Here is a 23,465-nt window from a genome sequence, read left to right as displayed (position 1 = left end):
ATATATATATAGAATATATATATAGAATATATATATAGAATATATATTCTTTATATATATATAATGTATATTTGGTTACCTTTCTTTTTCTTTTTTAATTTTTTTTATTATGTTCAGTTAGCCAGCATATAGTACATCATAAGTTTTTGATTCATTAGTTGCATATAACAACCAATGGGTAAAAGGCGGTGCTGTTATTCTTAAGAAACTTACTAGGCTACCACTTGATGCCCAGGTGGAGAAAAATTTAGTTCATTTCTGAATGTGGCGCTTTACCACGCATTATTCTCTGTATAATTTATGAAAGATACAGATGTCTGATGTGCGTAAGAAAGAGGCGCTATCAATTCCCTGGCTTATCATCTATAATTTCTCAGCATTTCAGATATCAGAACTGTAGCTCTTAGAGCCTGTTCAAGAGACCTCTCAACCCAAGGGAGAAAGAGCTCTCAGGGTACTGAGAGCGCAGCTGCTGGGCCTCACAAAATGGTTTATGGCAATGAAATTCAAGCACGGATTGCAAACTAATAGTAAACAGATGAGCTAAAATTTTAGGCCCAGGCAAACAGAGTTTATGTACTGAAAAGAGTACAGAAAAACGAGGATGAGTTACAAGGGCTCAGATTGTCTTTATTTCACTATTACCTATTCAATTTTGTGAAGCCACAAACATGCCCTGATCATGGTAATTTTAAACATTCTTACATCACCAACATTTATATAAATGGCTCATGAAAGATCAATAGTATCACTTAGCTAATATCTATATTACCAGACGAAGCAACAGAATAATAATCACTCCAGTCCATTTAATATGCATTACTTATTATCATTCCCGCTTTTCATTATGTTCAATTAGCTATATGTTGGCTAATTGAACACAATAACTTTTTTATTTTTTATTTTATTTTTTTAAAAAGATTTTATTTATTTATTTGACAGAGACAGACAGCCAGTGAGAGAGAGAACACAAGCAGGGGGAGTGGGAGAGGAAGAAGCAGGCTCCTAGTGGAGGAGCCTGATGTGGGTCTTGATCCCAGAACGCTGATGTGGGTCTCAATCCCAGAAAGCTGGGATCACACCCTGAGCCGAAGGCAGATGCTTAATGACTGCGCCACCCAGGCGCCCCTGAACACAATTACTTTTTTAAAGTAGTCTCCTTACCCAGCATGGAGCCCAACACAGGCCTTGAACTCACAACCCTGAGAATTAAGACCTTAGCTGAGATGGAGAGTCAGGTACTTAACTGACTGAGCCACCCAGGTTCCCCTCATTACTTCTTTTACTTTTTATTCTAAGCCCATTCATAACTTCAGGTTCCCATATCTGGAAGAGCAAGACTCTGAAATTGGACAGAGTTGGGTTTAATTCCCTTATCTATGAAATGTAGATGCTCTCTGAGCCTCAGTTTCAAAGGAAAAGGGGGAGTGATAGTATCTATCTCATAGGCTTGTCTTGAGAATGAAGAGTCAACGGAAGTCAAGCACCCAAGCATGGATCTGACATGCAAAAGATTAGCTCCCTTCCCCATTTTAAGAAAGTCTCAAAATGACCACAGAATTAGCCACTTTAAGGCTTTCTATTCATTTTTTAAAACTATCACCTCGAAAGTGATGAATTCTAATTTTATTCTCTTCTATAAAATTTTCTCTAAGAGCACTATTTTGAGATACATTATTTGCTTTCTGCTTTAAAAAAAATGATCATTAAAATTTTTTTTTTACCATCTTCCTGGTGAGGGGTTAAACTATTTCAAAAAATTTGAGGTTAGAAAAACTTCAGCTGTTAGTAGTGGTGAATTTATTATCTGTGGCATATAATTTCTCATTGAAGTCATCATGAGGGCTCTGGTACATTTCCCCAAACATTCATTGAGCACAGTGATGAGAAAGAGAGCTTCAGTGCCCAGATGGGATATTTAAAAGACGGGGGAAAACAAACAAAAAACAAAGCAAAAAAAAAACAACAAAAAACAACCCACAAGAGCTCCTGTAGCAGGGATATTTTGAAATTATTAATAAGCAGAAGGAAAGTTCTTGTTCAGCACAAAATTTTTTTTAAAGATTTATTTATTTATTTATTTATTTATTTATTTATTTATTTATTTATTTGACAGAGATAGAGACAGCCAGCGAGAGAGGGAACACAGGCAGGGGGAGTGGGAGAGGAAGAAGCAGGCTCACAGCGGAGGAGCCTGATGTGGGGCTCGATCCGGTAACGCCGGGATCACGCCCTGAGCCAAAGGCAGACGCTTAACAACTGTGCCACTCAGACGCCCCTGTTCAGCATAAATTTTATTCCAAATTAGTCTCCTTGATATTTAAAGAGGAAATACCCTCTTCTGACTAATTTAGTTTATAGGCTTTAATTAGACCACTCATTTATTGAGTCAATTAATCAATAAATAAGTTTGGGGCACTATCCTCTCCATCAAACAGCTCATACATAGTGTAGTGGGGAAGAAAGATGTATAGATAATTCTAAAACACGTCCAGAGCAATGCTATAGCTGCACAGGTGTATTATGCAAATAACCGAGCACAGGGGTGAGGGGAGGAGTCTGAAAAGGTGAGGTTAGATAATAGGGGATGAGTGGGGATGCATGGAAGGAGTGTTTTAAGAAGAGCAGATACCAGTAATAGAAGTTCAGAAGTGATAAATAACACTGATGGATGCACAAATATTTCAGTGCTACTGAATCCCAAAGTGTTATGAATGGTGCAGGGACAGGTGAAGCCAGAATTGAGTCAGGAGTTAGATGAGTTCACTTCTTTTCTTTTTGTTTTTAGTTTTTGTTTAAATTCCAGTTAGTTAAGATGCACTGTAATATTAGTTTCAAGAGTTCACTCTTGATTCCTGACTTTTAGAGGATGGAGAACCCCAAGAAGAAATTCAAATTTTATCCACCCCTCCTTTTTTACACAGTACCCAAAGTGATAAAGTCATGTTTAAATTTTGGGTAGGGGATGTGTATGAAGGGGCATTACTGGAGACAGGCAAGACCAGGCAGGAGTCTGTCTTTTAGGCCCAGGAGAATGATGGTAATCCAGAGAGATAGGAGTTAAGATGCAAAGGAAGGAACAAAGTCCAGAATGAAGAAAGACAAAAATTGGCAGGACTTAGGTATTGGATGTAGGAGATGAAATTAATAATGCAGGCAGCGACAACTCCCGATTTCTAGTCAGAGTGAATTATTAGATAGTGGACCAACTGAGACCAAGCATAGAAGGAGCATCTCCATTAAAGGGAAGAAGGTGATGAGATGATGAGTTCAGGCGGATCTGAAGTACCTGTAGGACATCCAGTAAGAAGAAGATAGATAAATATGTGAAACTACATGAAAGAGCTGTGCTGAGGAGCTTTTTCTGTCATCATAATTCTGTTGTATCTGAAAAAACATGAGTGGATGAGAATAGGGAAGACCAGAGAAATAAAGACAGAATTGTAGGGAATTCAAACTCTTAGTGTTTGAAAAAAGAGAAGAGCCATGAAAGAAGACATAGAAGGGGTGTCTGAGTGGCTTAGTCAGTTAAGCGTCTGCTTTCGGCTCAGGTCATTATCCCGGGATCCTGGGATCGAGTCCCACATTGGGCTCCTTGCTCAGCAGGGAGCCTGCTTCTCCCTTTCCTCCCTGCTTGTGCTCTCTGTCACTGTCTCTCTCTCTCTTTCAAAAAAATAAATAAAATCTTTTTTTAAAAAAAGAAGAAACATAGAGGAAATAGAGGAGAACCAGGAGAATCAGATGTCCAAAGTGAAATAAGATGTGAATTGTTCAGTTCAATGTCTACTGAAGAAAGTAGACAGAAAGTCATCAGAGAACATAGTGAGACCAGAATAAATAGAACAAGTTGGGAAAAGTGGAAGGAAGAGAGGGATGGAAGCTCCAGTAGAATGGGTTGAAGTATGAATGGAAGATGGAGTCAACAAGTACAGGCATGGTTTTGAAAAATTTTGGATAAGAACAGAAGAAAATATAATAGCAACTAGAGGGGATAAAGGGCCAAGTGTAGGCTTTTTTAGGATGGGAGAAATGTTATCCTAGAGAAGTTTTCACTACTGTGGAGCAATGTTCCTGGGTAAGTGGTGATGCAACTAGGGGTTCAAGGCCCGGGGTCAATGTGGAGACCCCAGATGAGAAAAACTCCCTCATTTCCAGAGACCGAAAGGAAGAAGATAGGGTTTCTTTGGCTATGTAGGTGGGGATGTTCTTGTACATGTAAGTGTGGGGTAGGTATTGATGGTGGTAGTTGAAGGAGTAGAGACCTGATGGCCTCAGTGTTCTTGATGGACTCCTTGTGTATAGATTTTTTTTATAGTGGTAAAATATATATAACATAAAATACTGTTTTTTTTTTGTTTTTTTTGTTTTGTTTTTAAAGATTTTATTTATTTATTCGACAGAGATAGAGACAGCCAGCGAGAAAGGGAACACAAGCAGGAGGAGTGGGAGAGGAAGAAGCAGGCTCATAGCAGAGGAGCCTGATGTGGGGCTCGATCCCATAACTCCAGGATCACGCCCTGAGCCAAAGGCAGACGCTTAATGACTGTGCCACCCAGGCGCCCCCCATAAAATACTGTTTTAATCATTCTTATGAGTACAATTCAGTGGTCCATGAAGTGTTATGCAAGGCTCTGTCCTCTAGAGGACCAATGAAAATAGTGGGAATGAGATGCAAGTAGGAGTCCTGAGGAAACAAGGAAGGTCTAGGGCAGCTGTTGAAGATGCACACTAAGGATGAGTAAAAAGCTTGCTGTTCTGTAGAGTACTGAAGGCTCATCTGAGGTAGGAGAGTACATGTCTATATCAGCAAGGATATCTAATGTCCCATGGAAGAGTTATCCACCGTGACATAGGACCCAAGGAAAACTGGAGTTGGGGCAACTGGCTCAACTTTTAGAAAAAGTAAAATTACCTCTATACTTCATAACATATAATAAGATAAATTCCAGATGGACTACACAATTAACTATTTTTAAAGTGAAATAATATAGAATGAAGTATACAGGAACATTCATATTACGTTTATATAGTCTAAGGGTACAGATGTCAGGCTGTAGTATTAAGCCAGTTGAGAATTTATGAGTGTGTTATTCATCAATTTATCTTTAAATGTTGCCTCATACTTATAATGTGATCCTCAAGAGCATCTTGTGTTTATACTCAAGAATTCTAATTCAGTTTTCAGTAGTATCACCCCTATTCATTATTCCATCCAAACTATGGGCAAGTGTAATACTGAGGAAATAAGACAACTCCTGCCCTCAAAAAATTATCTTATGGAGGGAAGAGATACATCAACAGATAATTATACTAGAGTATATTAGGATGCAGTGATAGAAATATTGAGTCAATCAATATTTATTGATTACCTATTTCTGCTGTTGTCTGGTGTTGTGTTTAGATACTTAACAAAAGTGTAACATTGAAGTACAATGCCTTTTACAATACAACAGGAGTATTTTAGAAGGTACAGGAAAACATGTATCTGGGAAACAAAACTTTGCAGGAGGATCAGGAAGGCTTCATAAGATCCCCTGAGCTTGAAGCATGGGTAGCAGTTAGCTTCTAGAACTGCTGTAGTGGGATTGCTATCACTTTAGAGATGGAACTTCACATATTCAGATACATTACCTTGTAGCACATTATCACATATTTGACAAAACTTTTCATTTCTGGCTTCTATAGCAATGCATAAAGACGGTAGGATTTTACAGAATGCTGCAGCTTGCTTTCTGTCTAGCAGCCTAAAGGCTAACTCATTAAAATTCAAAGATGAATTACATGGTGGGTGGCAGAACAAATGTTTTCTTCACTGAGCCCAGCTAAGGCCTTCAAGACAGTTTCTCCCAGAATCAAATTCCCTCTCTGCAGCTGTTCAGTAGGACATGATTCTGGCTTCACCTACTCCTGCAAATCTACCATGACACCATCCAACCCTTCTGGTTGGAGGTTACATACGTATGGTAACAAGAAAAGAATTAGGAAAACAACACTTGGTTTGACTTTGGAACCATGTGCGTAACTTACAGGTAAGATACATATCTTACCTCATATCTTACCTTTCATTTATAAAATAAATTTATTTAAATACAAAATTAAAAAAAACTAGACATGTACCCAGTTGATGGGTTACCCCACAGAGAGGAACTAACCCAACGGACTGTAAAGCACAGTCATGTGAGTACAAATCTCTGGTGGGGTACACTCCAAGAACAAAAAGAACTGCAAAACGCTGGGTGGACGTGTTGGTGGTGTTACTCTGACTCTGTTGTGGGTGTATTGTGGGACAAAGCAAATGAGCAAGAATGTGGTGTTCTTATTCAATCATTCCCGGTTTGGTTGAGTACCAGGATTCCTGGAGTGGGAGAAAGGAAATACAGATGTTAAGATAAAAGAACTGAAAAACAATCCCTGAATGTGATTGGAAGATATATATGTACATATCGGTATGATTGTATGTGTTTACATATATTTTTTTCCTCACTCTATTCACTCTGAAGACCTAGACATAGGAACCAACTCGGTAGCTATGAGCTCCTCTACTACTCAGATTCTACTATCTATCTATCTATCTATCTATCTATCTATCTATCTATCTATCTATCTATCTGTATACCTAGATTTGTATCTATTTTTAAGTAAGCTTTACACCCAACGTGGGGCTTGAACTCACTATGTTAAGATCAAGAGTTGCACGCTCTACCAACTGAGCCAGCCAGGTACCTTGAGATTCTAATCTTCGAATAACTTTTCCACTAAAAGGAATTGGGGCTTTTGGAGAAATGATTGCTTCTGGATCTGGAGAAAGAAATGGAAAACAGGACCATAGTACATCATGCCATACCGGATGAAGAAACTATCCAAAACTGCTACAGTCCTGTCTAAGGGACCTAGGAGCCAAACTTGAAGAGAATCCCATCAGCCAAAAATAGGACAACTGGAAGAAAAGGGTAATAACCACAATGGAGTAATAGATATCATACATACATATACGTGAACATTTATGAACTCATAGTGGCTACTTTAAAAACCACAACAAACTGGCCACATTGCAGGATTCCAATAAAACAACTTATTATTTTAAAAAATGGGTAAATACAAGGAAAGAAATATTAATCTTGCCTTTCTCATATTAACTGTACCACTGCAAACCAAATAGAAGATGAGATGACTTTTTAGAAATCATTGTAATCTAGCTAATAAAGAAGGAACAACAGAATTAGGGCATCAGCTCTTTGCAAACACCAATAAATTGATGAATCTAGGGATTCATCATCAATGGCTACCAAAACCTCAAAAGAGAAATGATAAGATATTATGTACCTCTTGATGGAAGAGAATACCACCACCTGGAAAGTTATTATGAGCTGCACTGTGTCCCCCCCAAAATTCATGTGTTGAAGTCCTAACCCCTAGTACTTCGGGATGTGACTGCATTTGGAGGTAGCGTCTTCAAAGACGTAATTAAATTAAAATGAGGTCATTAGGTTAGGCCCTAATCCAATATGACTGATGTCCTTAAAAGAGGAGATTTGAGCGCACGCGCGCGCACACACACACACACACACACACACACAGAGGGACGATCATGTGAAGACACAGGGAGATGATGTACCATCTATAAGCCAAGGAGAGAGGCCTCGGAAGAAACCAACTCTGCCAACACCTTGAGCTTGGACTTCTAGCCTCCAGAATAGTAAGAAAATATATTTCTATTGTTTTAGCCACCCAGTCTGCGGTATTTTGTTATGGAAACCTCAGCAAACTAATACAGCAGTCTTGCTGCCAAAACCCAACTTCACTTAGATCAAGCCTCTAAATCCAACTAACAATGTATAGGAAATAAGATGGCAGCAGAAAATGTTAAATGACATCATGGAGATGTCAGAAAAACATATTGTGGGAAGTTTTATAGGACAAGTGACCCAGTCACTTCAACAAATAAATAGTGAGAAAGAGAAGGAGAGAGAAAAGGAGGCAGTGGGGAGGGCAGCAGAAGGAGGACGAGCAAAGAGATGAAACAGAACCTATGAATGAAAAGAAACTCAAAAGATTTATCAACCAAATGCAAGGTGTGAAACTTACTTGGATTTCGTTTCTAACAAACTATCAAAAATATAGCATTTATGAGACAACTAAAATTTTGGATACTGAATATACGGTCAAACTGTAAAGCTTTTTGGAGAAATTACAGCATGGTGACTATGTTAAAGAAAAAGAGTTTTTAAATTTTTGAGAGTCATACCTATAAGATATGATGTCTTGGTGGGGAAAGATTAGTAAGTAGAAGTGAAATAAGACTGGCTATCAATCAAAAGTGTTTGAAGTTGGGTGATGGGTGCCTAGGGATCTTTAAACTATTTTGTCTGTTTTTGTGTATAATATTCAAATTTCCAAAGTAATTAAAAAGTAATTGTATCAACTTTATCCTTAGTTGATAAAGGTCAAGATTCACCATCTGGATAGATAAAACTTGTCCAAAACGAAGTTGTGTCAATACTGTTGTAGTCTCCCAATTAACCTTCACCTGGGTTTCTGCCAAGCAGCTGAAATCAATGTTGCTCTCCTTGCTTCCCCTCGTCGTTCTCCTTTCCTCCCACAAATAAGTAAGCGATGCCCAGGAAGCACCAGCACCAAGAGAAGCCTTGGACTTGATATTTCAGGACTCCTTAGCTGCTCAGATTGGCAGAACTTCCTGAATGTCTTATGCAAAATCTCCCCTATCTCTAGCAACACTAGGAATTATATTTAACATTCCTAATAGGTGACCCTCGTCAATCCAATATGCTGCATTTCTGGTAAGATTTTGGATGGCGCCCTCCGAGGCCACGTGCACGAGAAATAGTCACTTCACATAAATCATTTAAAAATACAGAATGAGAGTCAATAAACACCTCTGTGTATTTCTACATTGTGGACACGCTCTTGGCAACAGGAACCTTTTGGAGGACGTTATTCTGCACAGGAAGACAACATGTTGGATTTCGATTGCATAACCCGTGGAACGGGAAGCCCAGCTGGCACCCATAAGGGCAACCAGCAACGTGCTGGTGACATCACTGTGGCAAGGACAGCATTTTTCACAATCTGGCAAAGTCATGAAAAAGTGTTCATTTAGGGTAATGCAAAATCTTTCTTGTTTCAATTAATTCTTTACTTCAACATAGCGGTAGACTATTTAACCAGCCTTTTGAATAAAGTGGTTGTGTTTCCTATGAAATAAAACAATAAATCAAACCAAAACGATCCCAATCTGAGGTCTGAAGCAGATGGTGTGTGTAATTTTACGGAACTGCACAAGCCTTTGATACTCTCCTTCTAGAAGAAAGTCTGAGAGTGGGCTTTTTCTACTTAAAAGAAAAATACTCTTACAGTTAGCGATCTCTTTCAGTCCTTTAAAAATAGCTGTTAAGCAATATTCTCATGTTTGAAATACGCTGCCGTTTGGAAAGACTTCTCTCGTGTTTTCCCAAACACTCCTTTGAGAAGCAATTTCATTTCTATCCTTGAGACAGTATATGTTTCATACTAGTGTGAATTACACACATTTTGTTTATAAATTTAAATAATCCCACCTACTTTTGCAAAACAGTTTGTGCCCATAGATACGCAGACCCATGTAATAAATTTGGTTTTGAATTGTTAATGACATAAAACTGATCATAGGCATTTTTGCTATTTTGGAAAGGAGGGAACTATTAAACAAGAATAAAAGATTCAAACAAATATAAAAATTTATCTTCTACATTTCATCATGAATGATTAACTTTGTCATGAAATGTATTGTAATCAGATAAGCTCTTAGTAAGGATTTCACTCATTCATGGGTACAGCAGTAAATAAGCAATTGCTTATTCTTATACTAATGTCCTTTTGACATGTGTCCATTTTATGTAGACTCTCAGCTTTCTGTAAGACCCCCCCAGAGGACCTGCTACATTGCCAAACACAGACTAGGTATTTGGTCAATACACTCTAGCGAAGACTATAGCTGTCTAAAGACAAAATCAGCAGATAGATAGCTCTGGATCTTCAATGCTATAAATTACTCAAATTGTCCTAATCATTCAGTTGAATATTACTTTGGACTTCTATCTTAAATAGGTTAAGTTACAACTCAGAGGCAGCACCTCAATTTTCCTAGTATCCTGAAGACAGAACATTAAACAAGTAAGCATGACATATGCCTTCCAGATAAATCTCTATAAGCTCCTTTGGTTGTGAATTACTAAAAATTAGCTTCTTCCATAAGCCTCTTTTTCTTTACACTCAGTAAGAGTCTCCTGGGCAACAACTAACCTAGGACAAATTCTATTAGCATTAAATTTTTCTCCATTAATAACTGCTAAATATAATTGCACACTCATTTTGTTTGTTCAAATATGAAATACTCAGAAAATGTCATGTTTTTAATCAGCTCTATGACAGCCATTGATATAGGATCAAACATGTGTTAACCCAGAAGATTAAGATTAGGTCTTTTGGAAACAAGACAAAACATCATTGTGCATGATTCTATAGGGCCAGGGAGAGAAGGAAGATCACAGTGTAAGAAACAAGGTTGGACTTAACTAAATGCTGACCTGTGGCACCCCAATTTCCTCAGTTTCTCCTTCGTGGTACTGCCCCTTCGAGATCCATTCTCTCTAGAAGGGCCAGGTGAAATGCTTTGTAGTGCCTCTCCCCGACTGTGTGCACTGAAAGCCTGGTCTCTGGTTGTGGAATAAAAGGAAACAGCAAGGGAGGGTCGAAGGGAGTATTTTCTCGGGCAGCTGGTGTCTCTGAAATCACACGACATATGTGGATGCCTATGTCAGCAGGAACACCCACTCCATCGATGTAGAAGGCCAATTCAGAAAAGGAAAAATACAATTAAAAACATCTTTAAAGCCCTAATGCTAATTCCTTGGCAGAGTCTGACTTTAGGTGTAGACGACACCATAAATTCAGAAAGATCTTTCAAAAACAGGGGTCTTATTTTCTTGCAAATGTTCCAAAGAGAAAATAACAGGGAGAGAAGGCCTGTTCTCCCAGAAAGCAGAGATCCTGCCAAATGGTTTCTAAATGTTTTTCTCAAAAATTTCCATGTGCCATCAACGGCTTTTGAGTACTTCTGGAAATGGAAAGAGCAGAAACCAATGACCCTGTGAGAAAGCAAACATTTAAGGTAACTCGCATGCTGAGAAAATAGGTCGTCGTGCTTTTCAGTCACCATATATACTGACCAGACACAGCACTAGTCTCCTCACAGGCTAGACAGGTACCGTTCCATCCCTTTGTGACACTGCACAGAAAATACTGAGGCCCTCAAGGGAAGTTTCCATATATTTCTCTATTTGAAACTCAAGCAAATAACTGTTTTCTGGGTCTATATTAGGCGACCAGACTGACTCACTGGAACCTAAACAGTTAGTAATTTGTTTCCTTAACTGTGGAATCCAGAAGACCGTAATTTTACCACTTATTAGCACTATTTTTAGCCAACCAGAGGGAATCCAAAAGATGTCCAAATAGTGGAAAAAGCTTCGCTCCTGGGCAAGACTGATGCTGGGTGGTCAATCTCCAGAATAACCAGCTACTTTGATCCGTTTAAGTAAACATATTAATTTAGGCTGGTTATTTCGCCAACGTACTGAGACTTCATTGACTTGTTTGGTCATGAATCAAAGTGGCTGCCCCAGAGTCTCCTATGGGTCCAGCTCTAGTCACAAAAAGGTGGGAACCCCAAAGACTAAGCAGAGCCCCACCCCTAGCAGAGCCCTGTCCTCAGCTCTCCAGAGTATTTTCTCTGGCAGAAGTGTCTAAATGAGAGTTGTTTGTCCCATCAGGTTTAGATGGTTACATAAGCGAGGCCCAGCCAGTTACTTCCTAACTTAGCACTGAATCTGTTTTATCTTCTCAGCCCATTTCTCTGCTGCCCAGGCTGTGAGGAAAATTTTGGTCATTTTCCAAGTAACCAACAATTTTTAAGGAAAATTCAGACATGTTTTATTATAAAAATAATACCTGCTCACGGTTTAAAAAATTCAAACAGCAACAGGGAGAGTATGAACTTAAAATCAATTCCACGTCATGCCAAACCCTCTATCGTGCACCGTCACAGACCCCCTCGCTGGAGATGACGACAAAGCATTTTTTTTTCTTTGTATCTTTATAGAAGCAAGCAAAATTGACTGAAAACATGTTCTGTGTCAGGAACTCTACTAGACATTGAAAACACAAAAAAGTAAGAAACAGTTCCTTCCCTTTACTTACAGACTTACTGAGAGTCACCATGATGACACCAAGTATAATAGGTATGAACAACATAGTAGTAGTAGTATGGGGAACAAAAGCGCACATGACTGTGGCCCACTGTGGAAGGTCAGGCAGCTATTCAGGAATGCTTTGTAGGAGAGGTAACATGCGCTGCATTATAAAGGCTGCATGAGATATGAAAAGGAGGGCTTAAAAGTGGAGCTAGGAAAGGAACTCCCAGCCATAAGGAATCGCATAAGCAAAGGCATGGAGGAGTGAACCCTCATGATGTGCTGAGGAAATGACTGGGAGTCTGGTGTAGCTAAAACAGGGTACTGGTTGAGGGGTGTGGTGGGAGGCAAGACTGGAACTGCAGCACAGGGGCCAGATTGTGTAGTGTTTCAAATTCCATACTAAAGATTTTGTGCTTAATTCTGTAGGCAACAAACTGTTGTTTTTATGTTTTTAAGTAAGGAAGTGATATAATCAAATCTGTGTGTTAGAAAGGATACCTGGCACATAAGGGGTGTAGAAAACTGTTTGCTGAATGGATGGAACAGAGAAAAGGGAGCCTGAAGGAAGGAAGACAAGTTAAGTGATACTCTCATCATTACAATGAAGGGAGCCAGAATTATAGAGGTGGGGATGGCGAGATGGTTTAGAGAAAGACTCAGTGACACTTGGCAAGCAATTAAATGTAGAGAAATGGAGGGGATAGAAAAGTCAAAGGCAGTTCTTATGATCTCTTCTGGGTGGCTGGCTATTCGGTTATGTCATTGACCAAAACAGAATACAGGAAGGAGAGGGTATTTGAAGAGGGATAAGAAATAGGGAGATGGGGAGATGAGTTGAGAAGCAATATATGGCCAACACTTTCTTGAAATTTTACCATGGGCCAGATACCATTTTAAGTGATTTATAAGTATTAACTCATTTAACTCTCATAAAGAGTAGTATTATAATAATATCCCCATTTTACAGATGAAATTGCATAAATTCAGAATCTGACAACTCTGAGTTCAAGTCCCAGTTTGATCTTGGATGAAGTATTTAATCAATCTAACCTCAGATGTGAAAAGCAGAAAATGATATCACCATATGGGATTATTATGAGATGAGAGGTAATACATATCAAGCAACTAGCATAGTGTCCAGAAGCTCATATATCTTAATGAATGCTAGAAATTATTACTAGCTATGAGGTATCCTGGTACTATGATCAGAAAGGAGCTTGGAATTTCTATTTAAGTTATAGAGGTGAAAATAGAAATTTTATACATCAGTATATTGCTGTTGGTTGGGTCACTGGATGTAAATGCCATTTCCTGGTTTGGAGATGGGTGGTAGTGTACCAAGAGATGAGACTCAAGAATGGAATTCTGGGAGAATACCAATGATAAAGGAGCAAAAAAGAAAAAGAGATTCTTCCAAAAGAAATGTAGATGAAGTAATACAAGAAGAGGAGAGACATAAAGAGAAGAGCTCTAGAAGCCTAAGTGGGAGGAAGATAATGTCAACAATTGCAAATGGTTCTGGGAAGTCATACTAGAAAGTCTGAAAAAAGATGATTTGATCTGGCAGATGGAAAGGAGTTGCTGTTGGCTGAGGTAAGAATTATCACAATGAAGTAATGGCAACACAAAGACAATGCAGTGTATGGAGGAGGTGAAAATGAAGAAGTGGAAACAGAAGACACAGGCAATTTCTCCTTAAATAGTCAGTCTCCATTTCACTTCAAAATGATTTAATTTAGGAAGCACTTTAAGAATGCTAGAGTGAGGACCTCCAAAAATCTGCTCCTCCAAGAAGAAATAAGAGCAGCGGCAAAAATTATCAAAATTACTTTTTTTCAAAACATTGGAAGTTAATAAATAAATGCTTCCAATAATCCATTAAGTATTTTTTTTTAAGAAAAATCACTGGATCTCAGAAAGAACAATGATGTTTGGGCATTTTAAATTTAAATTGCTCTATTCCCCAGAGACAAGCCAAGAAACAGACTCTTAAGTACAGAGAACAAACTGATGGTTACCAGAGGGGAGGTGGGTGGAGGGATAGGGGAAATAGGTGATGGGGATTAAAGAGTATATTTATGATGAGCACTGAGTAAGATATATAATCGTTGAATCACTACCTTGTACCCCTGAAACTAAGAGAACACTGTATGCTAACTATACTTGCATTAAAATTAAAACCTTAATAAAAAATACAAAAAATAAATTGCTCTATTCCCATCCTCCCTTCCCACCTCCATTTTGCCTTTGAAAAACCAATAGCCTCACAACCATGGTAGCTGTGAAAACTAGCAGCCTAATAGTCACTGGAAGGGAAACATGGATTTGAAGCTCCTTGAGAAGACTCATGCTCAGAGAAATGTCACGTTTGATCCATCTTGAGAATCCCTGGAAAAGCTCCATTCTTAGGTTTTGTCATTATTTGACCTGATTCTGTGTGAACAGCTCTATCTCATGGGCGTTCATCAAAAATCATCATCAGCAACTGTTTAATACCACAGCTGCCTGAGGGGACAGCACGAGCTGGGGCAAAGAGGAGCGGATTTAAAAATCTTAAAATGAAAAACTGGGAGATGAGATGTCCATAGGGGATTTTGAAAGGCTCCAACATATTCCTAGAAATCTGGAAGGCTATGAACATGCACAGTGCTGTGCACATGCTCAGGAAAAATCTGAGAAGGTCCTAATCTCTCATCTTTGGCTTATCCTGAAGCTCTATGCAAGCAGGAAATGAAGGCTAAGGTGGACTTATAAGATACCTGCCAGTGCACTGAAGGTATGCCTCAATACAAACAAAGGCCAGAAGACATATTGATTTGAGACGTTTAAGGAAATTTCTATCCAATCATTAGCTGACCACTAAGCTAACCAAGCAGAAAATTTAGAAGGCACACATGACAAAATTTAGACAATTAGTCCAGGAAAGTCATTGAACAACTACCAAAAACAATAAAGCAGCCCTAGGGAGGGGAAGGAAATCTCATTTCCAGAATTGACACATTATATTATTTGAACTGTTAATTTTTTAACACAAAATGATAAGACAAAGTGTGGTAGTTCAGAGTAGGGTGAGAAAGACTGCAAGAGGGCATCCTGAGTTGGGGTGTTGGATCCCAGATGTCGTGAGGAGAACACGCACAAAGTGGAGGGGGTGATGGTAGCAGCGAGACATTGGTTTTTGACAGGAAGACTGATCAAATAAGTAGATACATAAAGAGAATGGGAGTCAGGTTTGTCACTGTAGGAGAAGAGAGCTACAAATATGGAAAGCGAGGAATCTAGAACAAACACCGGTTAACGAACCCTAGGTAATACTGTCTGAGAAGCTTGTGTGACAATGACACCTCAAGACAAAGAGAATGCCTAGCACCTGGCTCTTCATTTGTAAATACTATTTCCCACTAAAAAGAACCAGAGTTCCTTCAAGAAATGGATTATTCCAGGGCTGAGGAAGGGAAAGATGAGCCTGGAACATCTTTTTGTGCTAAAAAATAAGGAAGTGCCCAAAGAATGATGGGGGCAGTCAAAAGGACACAGAAGTGAGATTGAAAGAGCTCCCTCTAGCTGAACCTGGGACAAACTGAGCATTAAAATGAATGCTCTACAACTTAAGCCAAGTTCCAGTATGGATGTGCTTAGCGGAATACCAGGAGCCACACATGAAACAAACAATTGTTGTTTACCTGCAGCCAGCATTTGAAAGAATCTTCCAACATCAATTTCTAAATGTATGATCATCATCACTTTTGGTTTTGGCTTTGAAACTTGATCTCAAGAGACTTTTAATAACAATACAAGTTGGCTGACAACCAAATTCTATTTCAGTTTATAAACATTTTATTTTTAAATTTATTTGGGGGGGGAGCAGGGGGAGAGGAAGAGAATCTTAAGCAGACTCTGTGCTTAGCGTGGAGCCAATGCTGGGCTCCAACTCACAACCCTGAGATCATGACAGGAGCCGAAACCAAGAGTTGGTGGCTTGACTGACTGTACCACCCAGGCGCCCCATCAGTTTATTAACATTTTTGAACACACAGTTTGTGCCTGTAGCACTCCTTTTTTTTTTTTTTTTTTTTTTTTTGCTTTCTCCTGTCTTTGCAGGTGAAGGTGCACTTGGAGTCTCAAAGTAAGTTAATTTTACCTAATTGGTTAAATTGGTTAATGGTTCAGCTGTACTTACTTAGTTTTTAACATATTCCCATTGCATGTTTTAGACTACTTTTGAGGATGAAGAATTAGGTAATGGGGCACCTGGGTCGCTCAGTCAGTTAAATATCTGCCTTCGGCTCAGGTCATGATCCCAGGGTCCTGGAATCAAGTCCCACATCAGGTTCCCAGCTCACCAGGAAGCCTGCTTCTCCCTCTCCCTGTGCCCCTCCCCCAGCTTGTGCGTTCTCTCTCGCTCTCACTCACTCTCTCAAATAAATAAAATCCTTTTTAAAAATTAAAAAAATGAAATAAAATGAATGTTATGAATGGATGATAGCCCATTGCGCAAAATAAGAAATCCTGAGTCCATATTGACATTAATTAACTAATTGAACATTTGACGTGGAATGAAGTCATTACATAAATTCCAAGTATTTTCTCACAAAATACTAATAACAAAAGGGAAAAGTAATTTTACAAAGGAGAAGCCTGGCGGGTAGAACCTGAATCAAGTGACCTTAGTGAACCTCGCCAGTAACGGGACAAACCACACCATCGCCATCCCCTGTTATTCGTGCCCAAGGACGCACAGCCTAAATCTAATCGAGAGAAAACATAAGATTCACCCAAATTGAGGGACATCTACAAAATAACCGGCCTGTGTTCTCCCACAGTATCAAGGCTGTGTGAAAGTCGCAGGATGATTGGGAAAGTGTTCCAGATTTAAGGAGACTAAAGAGATGAGAAAACTAAATGCAACGTGTGGTTCTTAAATAGATCCTTTTGCAAAACAGACATTATTGGAAAACTTGAATGGTGTCTGAGGATTGGGTGGTAGCGATACAAACATGTTAATTTCCTGATTTCCTCTGCTTTGCCCTGCAGTTTTATTGGGGAATAATTATTGACATACGTCCCTGCATAAGTTCAAGACGTAGGGCACGACAGACTTTACATATATTGTAAAATGATCACCAAGCAGGTTTAGTTAATCCATCATCTCATGTGGATTCAAAAAAAGAAAAACAAATTTCTTTGTGAGGAGAACTCTTAGGATTTACTCTCTTAACAACTTTCCTACACATCACACAGCTGTGTTAGCTCTAATCATCATGTTGCTCATGACACCCCTAGTGCTTCTGTATCTTGTGCCTGGAAGCTTCTACCTTTTGACTACTTTCCTCCAATTTCCCTGCCCCCCAACTCCCACTTCTGCTTACAAGTCTGATTTCTTTTTTTCTATGAGTTTGGTAGTTTTTGTTTTTAGATTTCACATATAAGTGAGATCAGACATTATTTGTCTTTCTCTGTCTGACTTATTTCACTTAATGTAATGCCTTCAAGGTCCCTCCATGTTGTCACAGATGGTAGGATGTCCTCACTTTTTATGGCTGAAGAATATTCCATTGTATATATATACCACAACTTCTTTATTCCTCCATCCATGTTTCCATGTCTTGCCTACTGCAAATAATGCTGCTGTCAACATGGGAGAGCAGATTATCTTCCTGAGTTGCTGTTTTTGTTTGCTTTGGATATACTCCCAGGAGTGGAATTGCTGGACCATATGGTGGTTCTATTTTTAATTTTTTGATGAACTTCCATACTCTTTTCCACAGTGGCTGTCCCAATTCACATTCCCACCAACAGTGCACAAGGGTTCCCATTTCTCCACATCCACACCAACATTTATTATCCATTGTCTTTTTGATGATGGCCATTCTAACAGGCATGAGGTGATATCTCATTGTGGCTTTAACCCGCATTTCCCTAATGATTAGTAATGTTGAGCAGCTTCTCATGTGCCTGTTGGCCCTTTGTCTATCTTTGGGAAAACGTCTATTCAGGTCCTTTGCACGTTTTAATTGGATTATTATTTGTTGTTGTTTGCTGTTTGTTAAGTTGCTTGAATTATATATTTGGGGTATTAACACCTTAGCAGATATATGGTCTGCAAATAAATTTTCCCATTCTGTAGGTTGTCTTTTCACTTTGTTGATGGTTTCTTTGGTTGTGTAGAAGCTTTTTAGCTTAGTGTAGTCCTACTTGCTTGTTTTTGCTTTTATTGCTCGTGCTCATTTTCTCTGATTTTGATAGTTATATTGAGGTTATGTAGAATGTCCTTATTTGTAGGAATTAACAGACTCAAGTATTTGGGGATGTGGGTATCATGTCAATTATGTACTTCAAATTGTTCAGGAAAAAAGCTTTTGGACTGTGCTTCTACTTTTCTGTAAGCTTGAAATTATTTCAAAAAGAAAAAAAATCTGACTCTTAGGGGCCTACTTAATGTAAGAATAGTAAGATTGTTACATGAAGAATATTTGGTTTTGTTATTTATTTTGGCATGTGTGTGTGTGAGAGAGAGAGAGAGAGACAGAGAGTGAGTGTGTGCGTGTTTGCCTCTGAGTGTTTGTATAACATCGAATCGTTGCTGATGGCCTCGCATTCATACTCCAAACCATCCTGGAGCCAAAACTTCTACTCCTTGATTTACCCCTTTTGACTTTGGTGGCTCAGTTGTAAATTCAATTCTGCGTATGTAAATCTCCACAGTTCATGTGTCTATTATTTTTGTAAGATTTTTAAACTCTTTGAAATACAACTAATTTTTAGCTTTCCATTGCTCCTGGGGATTCAAGATTCAGGGATATAGGATATTCTGAAATTAAAATAGAAGACAATAAAATATCTGACTACATGTAAGGATTTTCCTTTTCTATTCAGTATAATTACTTCTATAATACATTATTTTTATTAAATTTTTTCAAGTTTTTATTTCAACTCCAGTTAGTTAACATATACAGTGTAATATTAGTTTCGGTTATAATACATTTTTATAGAAGATGTGGCACATTTGCATGAAATGATTCTCTTATGAATCATTAATCGAGCTACTATAAAAAAATACCTGTCCCATACATTCTACTCACTAGTTCTCTTGTCCTTTAAACTTCCTTGAAATTATTCCCAGCTATTCATCTGTGTTTGTAAATAATAGCACTCAGACAACCCAGACTATAGGAATCCACTCCTCCACATCTGCTGGGGGTAGGAGGAAAAAGAGGGTGCAGAAGGATGGTTGAGTGGCTCAGTGGGTTAAGCATCTGCCTTTGGCTCAAGTATTGATCCTGGAGTCCTGGGATCCAGCCCCAGGGTGAGCCCCAGGTTGGGCTCCCTCCTTGGAAGGGATTCTTCTTATCCCTCTCCCTCTGCCCCCTGCTCATGTCCTCTCTCTTGCCCTCTTGCTCTATCATCTCTATCTCTATCTCTATATCAAGTAAATAAAAATAATCTTTTAAAAAAAGAGGCTGCAGAAGCAGGTAAATGGAGAGGAGTGGGAGGGAAGGAACCTTTAGAGTAACTCAGCTCTGATCTTCTCCCTCCCTTCCTCATTACTCCACCCACCATAGACTAGCTGAGTGTCCACGGTCAGTCAGGCCAGGTAATGAGCACTGCGGATCTTGTGATGAAGGAGACACATTCTGGGCTCTTTAAGAAGCCCTGAGTTCGGAGGGAGAAAGACTGCTGCACTAGACATTTAAGCAGATTCTAATAGTTTCTACAAAAGAAATCAAATACAAGGTGCTATCAAAGGAGAAAAAGTGCTGCCTGATAGGAATAAGGAGTCTTTCCAGAAAGGATGAGGTTTAAAGCCTCGGTTGCAGTTTGTCAGGAGAGGAGGAGGGAGGGAATTACAAGCAAAAGGAAGAGTTGCAGCAGAAGGCCGAAGGTCTGCAAGCGTGACTTCTTCAGAGCTCTCACAGGGACGGGTGAGCGCACAATGGAGCGCTCTGTGGGTGTCTGGGAGGAGGGAGGGGCTGAGCACAGACCGGAAAGGCCCACGTGGGCAGACCATTTAAAAAAAGAAAACAGATGAAAAACAAACAGCAACAGCACACACCCCTGTGTGCTGTGCTAAGGAATTTGGACTCAATTTTGAAGGCTATGGGGTGTCAGCGGAGGGTTGCTGGAGAAAGACATGCTCAGCTCCCGCCCGCTCAGGGATCTGTGGTTCTAGGACGTGGGAGGGAGTGTCCGACCCCCGTGCACTGCGAGAATCCCTGGCTCCCTCCCTTCAGTAAGCTCTCTGCTCAAGTGCTACCTCCCCCTCCTCAGCCCACCCCCATAAAAACAGCAGCCTGGCATTTTCTAGTCCTTATCTGGCTTTTGTTTTCTTCATGATACTTTCCCAATACTTGACTTACCTGTTTGTTGTCTGCCTATTATTGCTGTCTCCCCACCACCTCCTCCGGTGCTGGGCATATAGTAAGCACGTATCTTCTCGAATGAGCAAAGGGTAATGCAAACCTGCCACTAATCTTGGTCCAAAGAACTTGGGAGCCCATAAAGCTCAGATTCTAGGAAGGGAAATCTGCAGTGGCTAAGAGGCTCTGAGCACTCAGGGAGAGGGATGGTGGGGTAAGAAGCTCCAAGAAGTTCTTCAGTACCACAGACGTCCAAACGACATGGCAAATCCTATCCTATCATCCTTTTTGCTCTTCCCCAGGGCTGGCCCTTTATAATGGGAAGGCAGGACTTAGTATTCTAATTTAGGGATGTTGGAACCTAGAGGAGGATTTCAATGGGGAAGAAGCGTAGATCTTTCCTCTAACGTATTGTCCAAAGCCGGAGTCTGGAATCATGAAGCTGGTGTTTTTCTGAATTCGCCTAAGATCTTAAAATGGATGGACCATATCCTGCCAAACTCTCAGGCCACATGAGGTCTCAGCTTGAACAGGCCACCTTCAGCATCTTGTCTGTATGGCTCTAAAGGACAGGAGGATCAGTTATGATACAGGGGTGACTTCATCAACAAGATTCCTAGATCAGTATCTATCCTGGGAGGTAGTTTCCTGAGCCACCACAGCTACACATCTGGCGGAGTAGGCAGAGTCAGAAACTTCTCAGAACACTGGCTGATGGCTCAGGTCCCTAGCTTTCTTGAGCCACTATGGCTAAAAATCACCTCGAATCACAAGAGAAACAGACAAATCTCAACTATCTGAAAACTAGTAGTGGCCTAGTTTCTAGATCTTTCCAATTTGAGAACCGACCAATTTGTTCCAATTGCAGGCAACCCAAACCTGATATTATGGATATGCAAGGAAAATACAGTCGTGGTTCTATTGCCTGGCATATGGGTGATTATGAGAACACCGATGAGAGAAATTCCAAAGGAGCTGTCCTTGTCAGGCAGAGAGCAACAGCGTTGCCAAGAGCTTCCAGATCACCTAAGCTGCCCCAGCTGCCAAGAAAGGAGGAGGTACGATCATTTGCTTTTCTGAATCATCACAGAAAACATAAAATTATTTTAACATGAATTAGAGAACGATATTTAGTAGTAAGACTACTAATAATTAGTTTTATAGCTCCCTTTAACCTATCAGAACATTTTGGAATTTATATTGGATTTCCACAGTAATGTCCATACTGTGGGTAGGTGGGTATTATTCCCACTTTATAGCTGAATAAAACAAGAGGTTGTAGAGTTCAGTCCTTAAGATTATTTATTTATTTATTTATTTGAGAGAGAGAGAGAGCACGAGTGGGGGGGGGCAGCAGCAGAATCCCGGCTGAGCAGGGAGCCCAATGCAGGGCTCAATCCCAGGACCCTAGGATCACAACCTGAGCTGAAGGCAGATGCTTAACTGACTGAGCCACCCAGGTGCCCACTATATGGGTTTTTCAATATTGAGTATGACTAATTTCCATGATAGAAAGGGAATGGGGTAGCTTGGATTAATTCAGAGATTCCTATTTCCTACATGAGAGAGTCTCCTTGCTCCATCCAAGAATCTTGCCAACTCCCTAGAATATTGCTTGCCCCCTGTCACCAGAGATCTGATTCATTAGCAGTTAATTATATCTATTTGAAACATTCTGTGAGGGAACCATGGAAGTCCTCCTTGGTAGGTCCTGACCCCAGGGGCACTTCATATAAAAAAAGGGGGGGGGGAGCAGTTCAGATGCTTGCATTCCTCTGTGGTCTGATTTTTGGGCTGGGTCCAAATGAAATGATTTATTGCAATGTGTGTGGAGGAGGCTTGGGCTAGTTACTTCCATCACTGAACTAATTTTGTGTAGGATTAGAGCAATCATAGATTAAACGATCCCAAATGCCTCCTCCTATCATTCACTAAATCCAACTGAGATATTTTTGTGCATTAAAAAAAATCTGTTAAAAGACTTTTCATTTTGGAATGATTTCAAAATTATAGAAGAGTAACAAGAACAGTACAAAGTAAATTCTGATATTCTTTACCCAGAATAGTCAGTTGTTTATTTGCTTTAATGCTTTCTTTTGAAATGTGTGTGTGTGTACATATATACACATAAACACATAAACACACACACATTTGTTTTTCCAAATCATTTGACGGTAAGTTGCAGACACGATTTTTCTTTACCCCTAGACATTTCAGGGTGTATTCCTAAGAACAAAGATGTTCTCTCATATAACTGCAGTTCAATGATAAGATCCACAGAGTTTAACATTGATTCAATATTATCTATAGTTCATAATCAAATTTTATTAATTGACCCAATAATGACCTTTGTGTTTTCTCCTCATCCAGGATCCAATCTAGATTTTATACATTTAGTCCTCATGTCTCTTCAGTCTCCTTCAATCTAGAACAGTTCCTCAGTCTTGGTCTTTCATACACTGACATCTTTGAAGAGTATAGACCATTTCTGTAGAATAGCTCTTAATTTGGGTTCTGATGTTTTCTCACGAGCAGATTCAGGTTATATGCTTTTGGCAGGGATCTCAGCTAAGTCACATCATGTGATTCTCAATGCATCACATCAAAGAAGCACCTGATGTCAGTTTAACTCATTGTTGGGAAGGTTAATTGAGCAGCTGGTCACATCTTTTCCCTTTCAGAGACCAACAAAATACTGTATCACCCAAACCAATCTCTTTTTATAACCTAGGCTTTATTCTAAATTTCTAGATATACATTAGAAACTTGTTCCGTAAGTCCAATTTTTGGACCAGCCCACAGGATTCTAGTGGAGATACTTCAATAAGTACTTAAGCTTGCGCCTCTGTAATAGAAA

General features: G+C 39.5%; 1 protein-coding gene across 1 annotated transcript in view; it reads left to right on the top strand.

Annotated features, from left to right (window-relative positions):
* The window catches only part of CUNH4orf45 (chromosome unknown C4orf45 homolog), a 52,863-nt gene extending 29,873 nt beyond the window's left edge, over window positions 1-22,990 (top strand). The window contains exons 4-5 of the mRNA XM_040625510.1: window positions 21,477-21,666; window positions 22,979-22,990. Coding sequence (XP_040481444.1) covers window positions 21,477-21,666; window positions 22,979-22,990 — 202 coding nt within the window. The remainder of the gene's footprint in view (window positions 1-21,476; window positions 21,667-22,978) is intronic.
* Window positions 22,991-23,465: the final 475 nt, after the last annotated feature.

Source organism: Ursus maritimus, unplaced genomic scaffold (assembly GCF_017311325.1).
Source record: "Ursus maritimus isolate PB19 unplaced genomic scaffold, ASM1731132v1 scaffold_11, whole genome shotgun sequence".
Lineage (NCBI taxonomy): Eukaryota > Metazoa > Chordata > Mammalia > Carnivora > Ursidae > Ursus > Ursus maritimus.
This window is presented reverse-complemented; position numbering and strand designations above follow the sequence as displayed.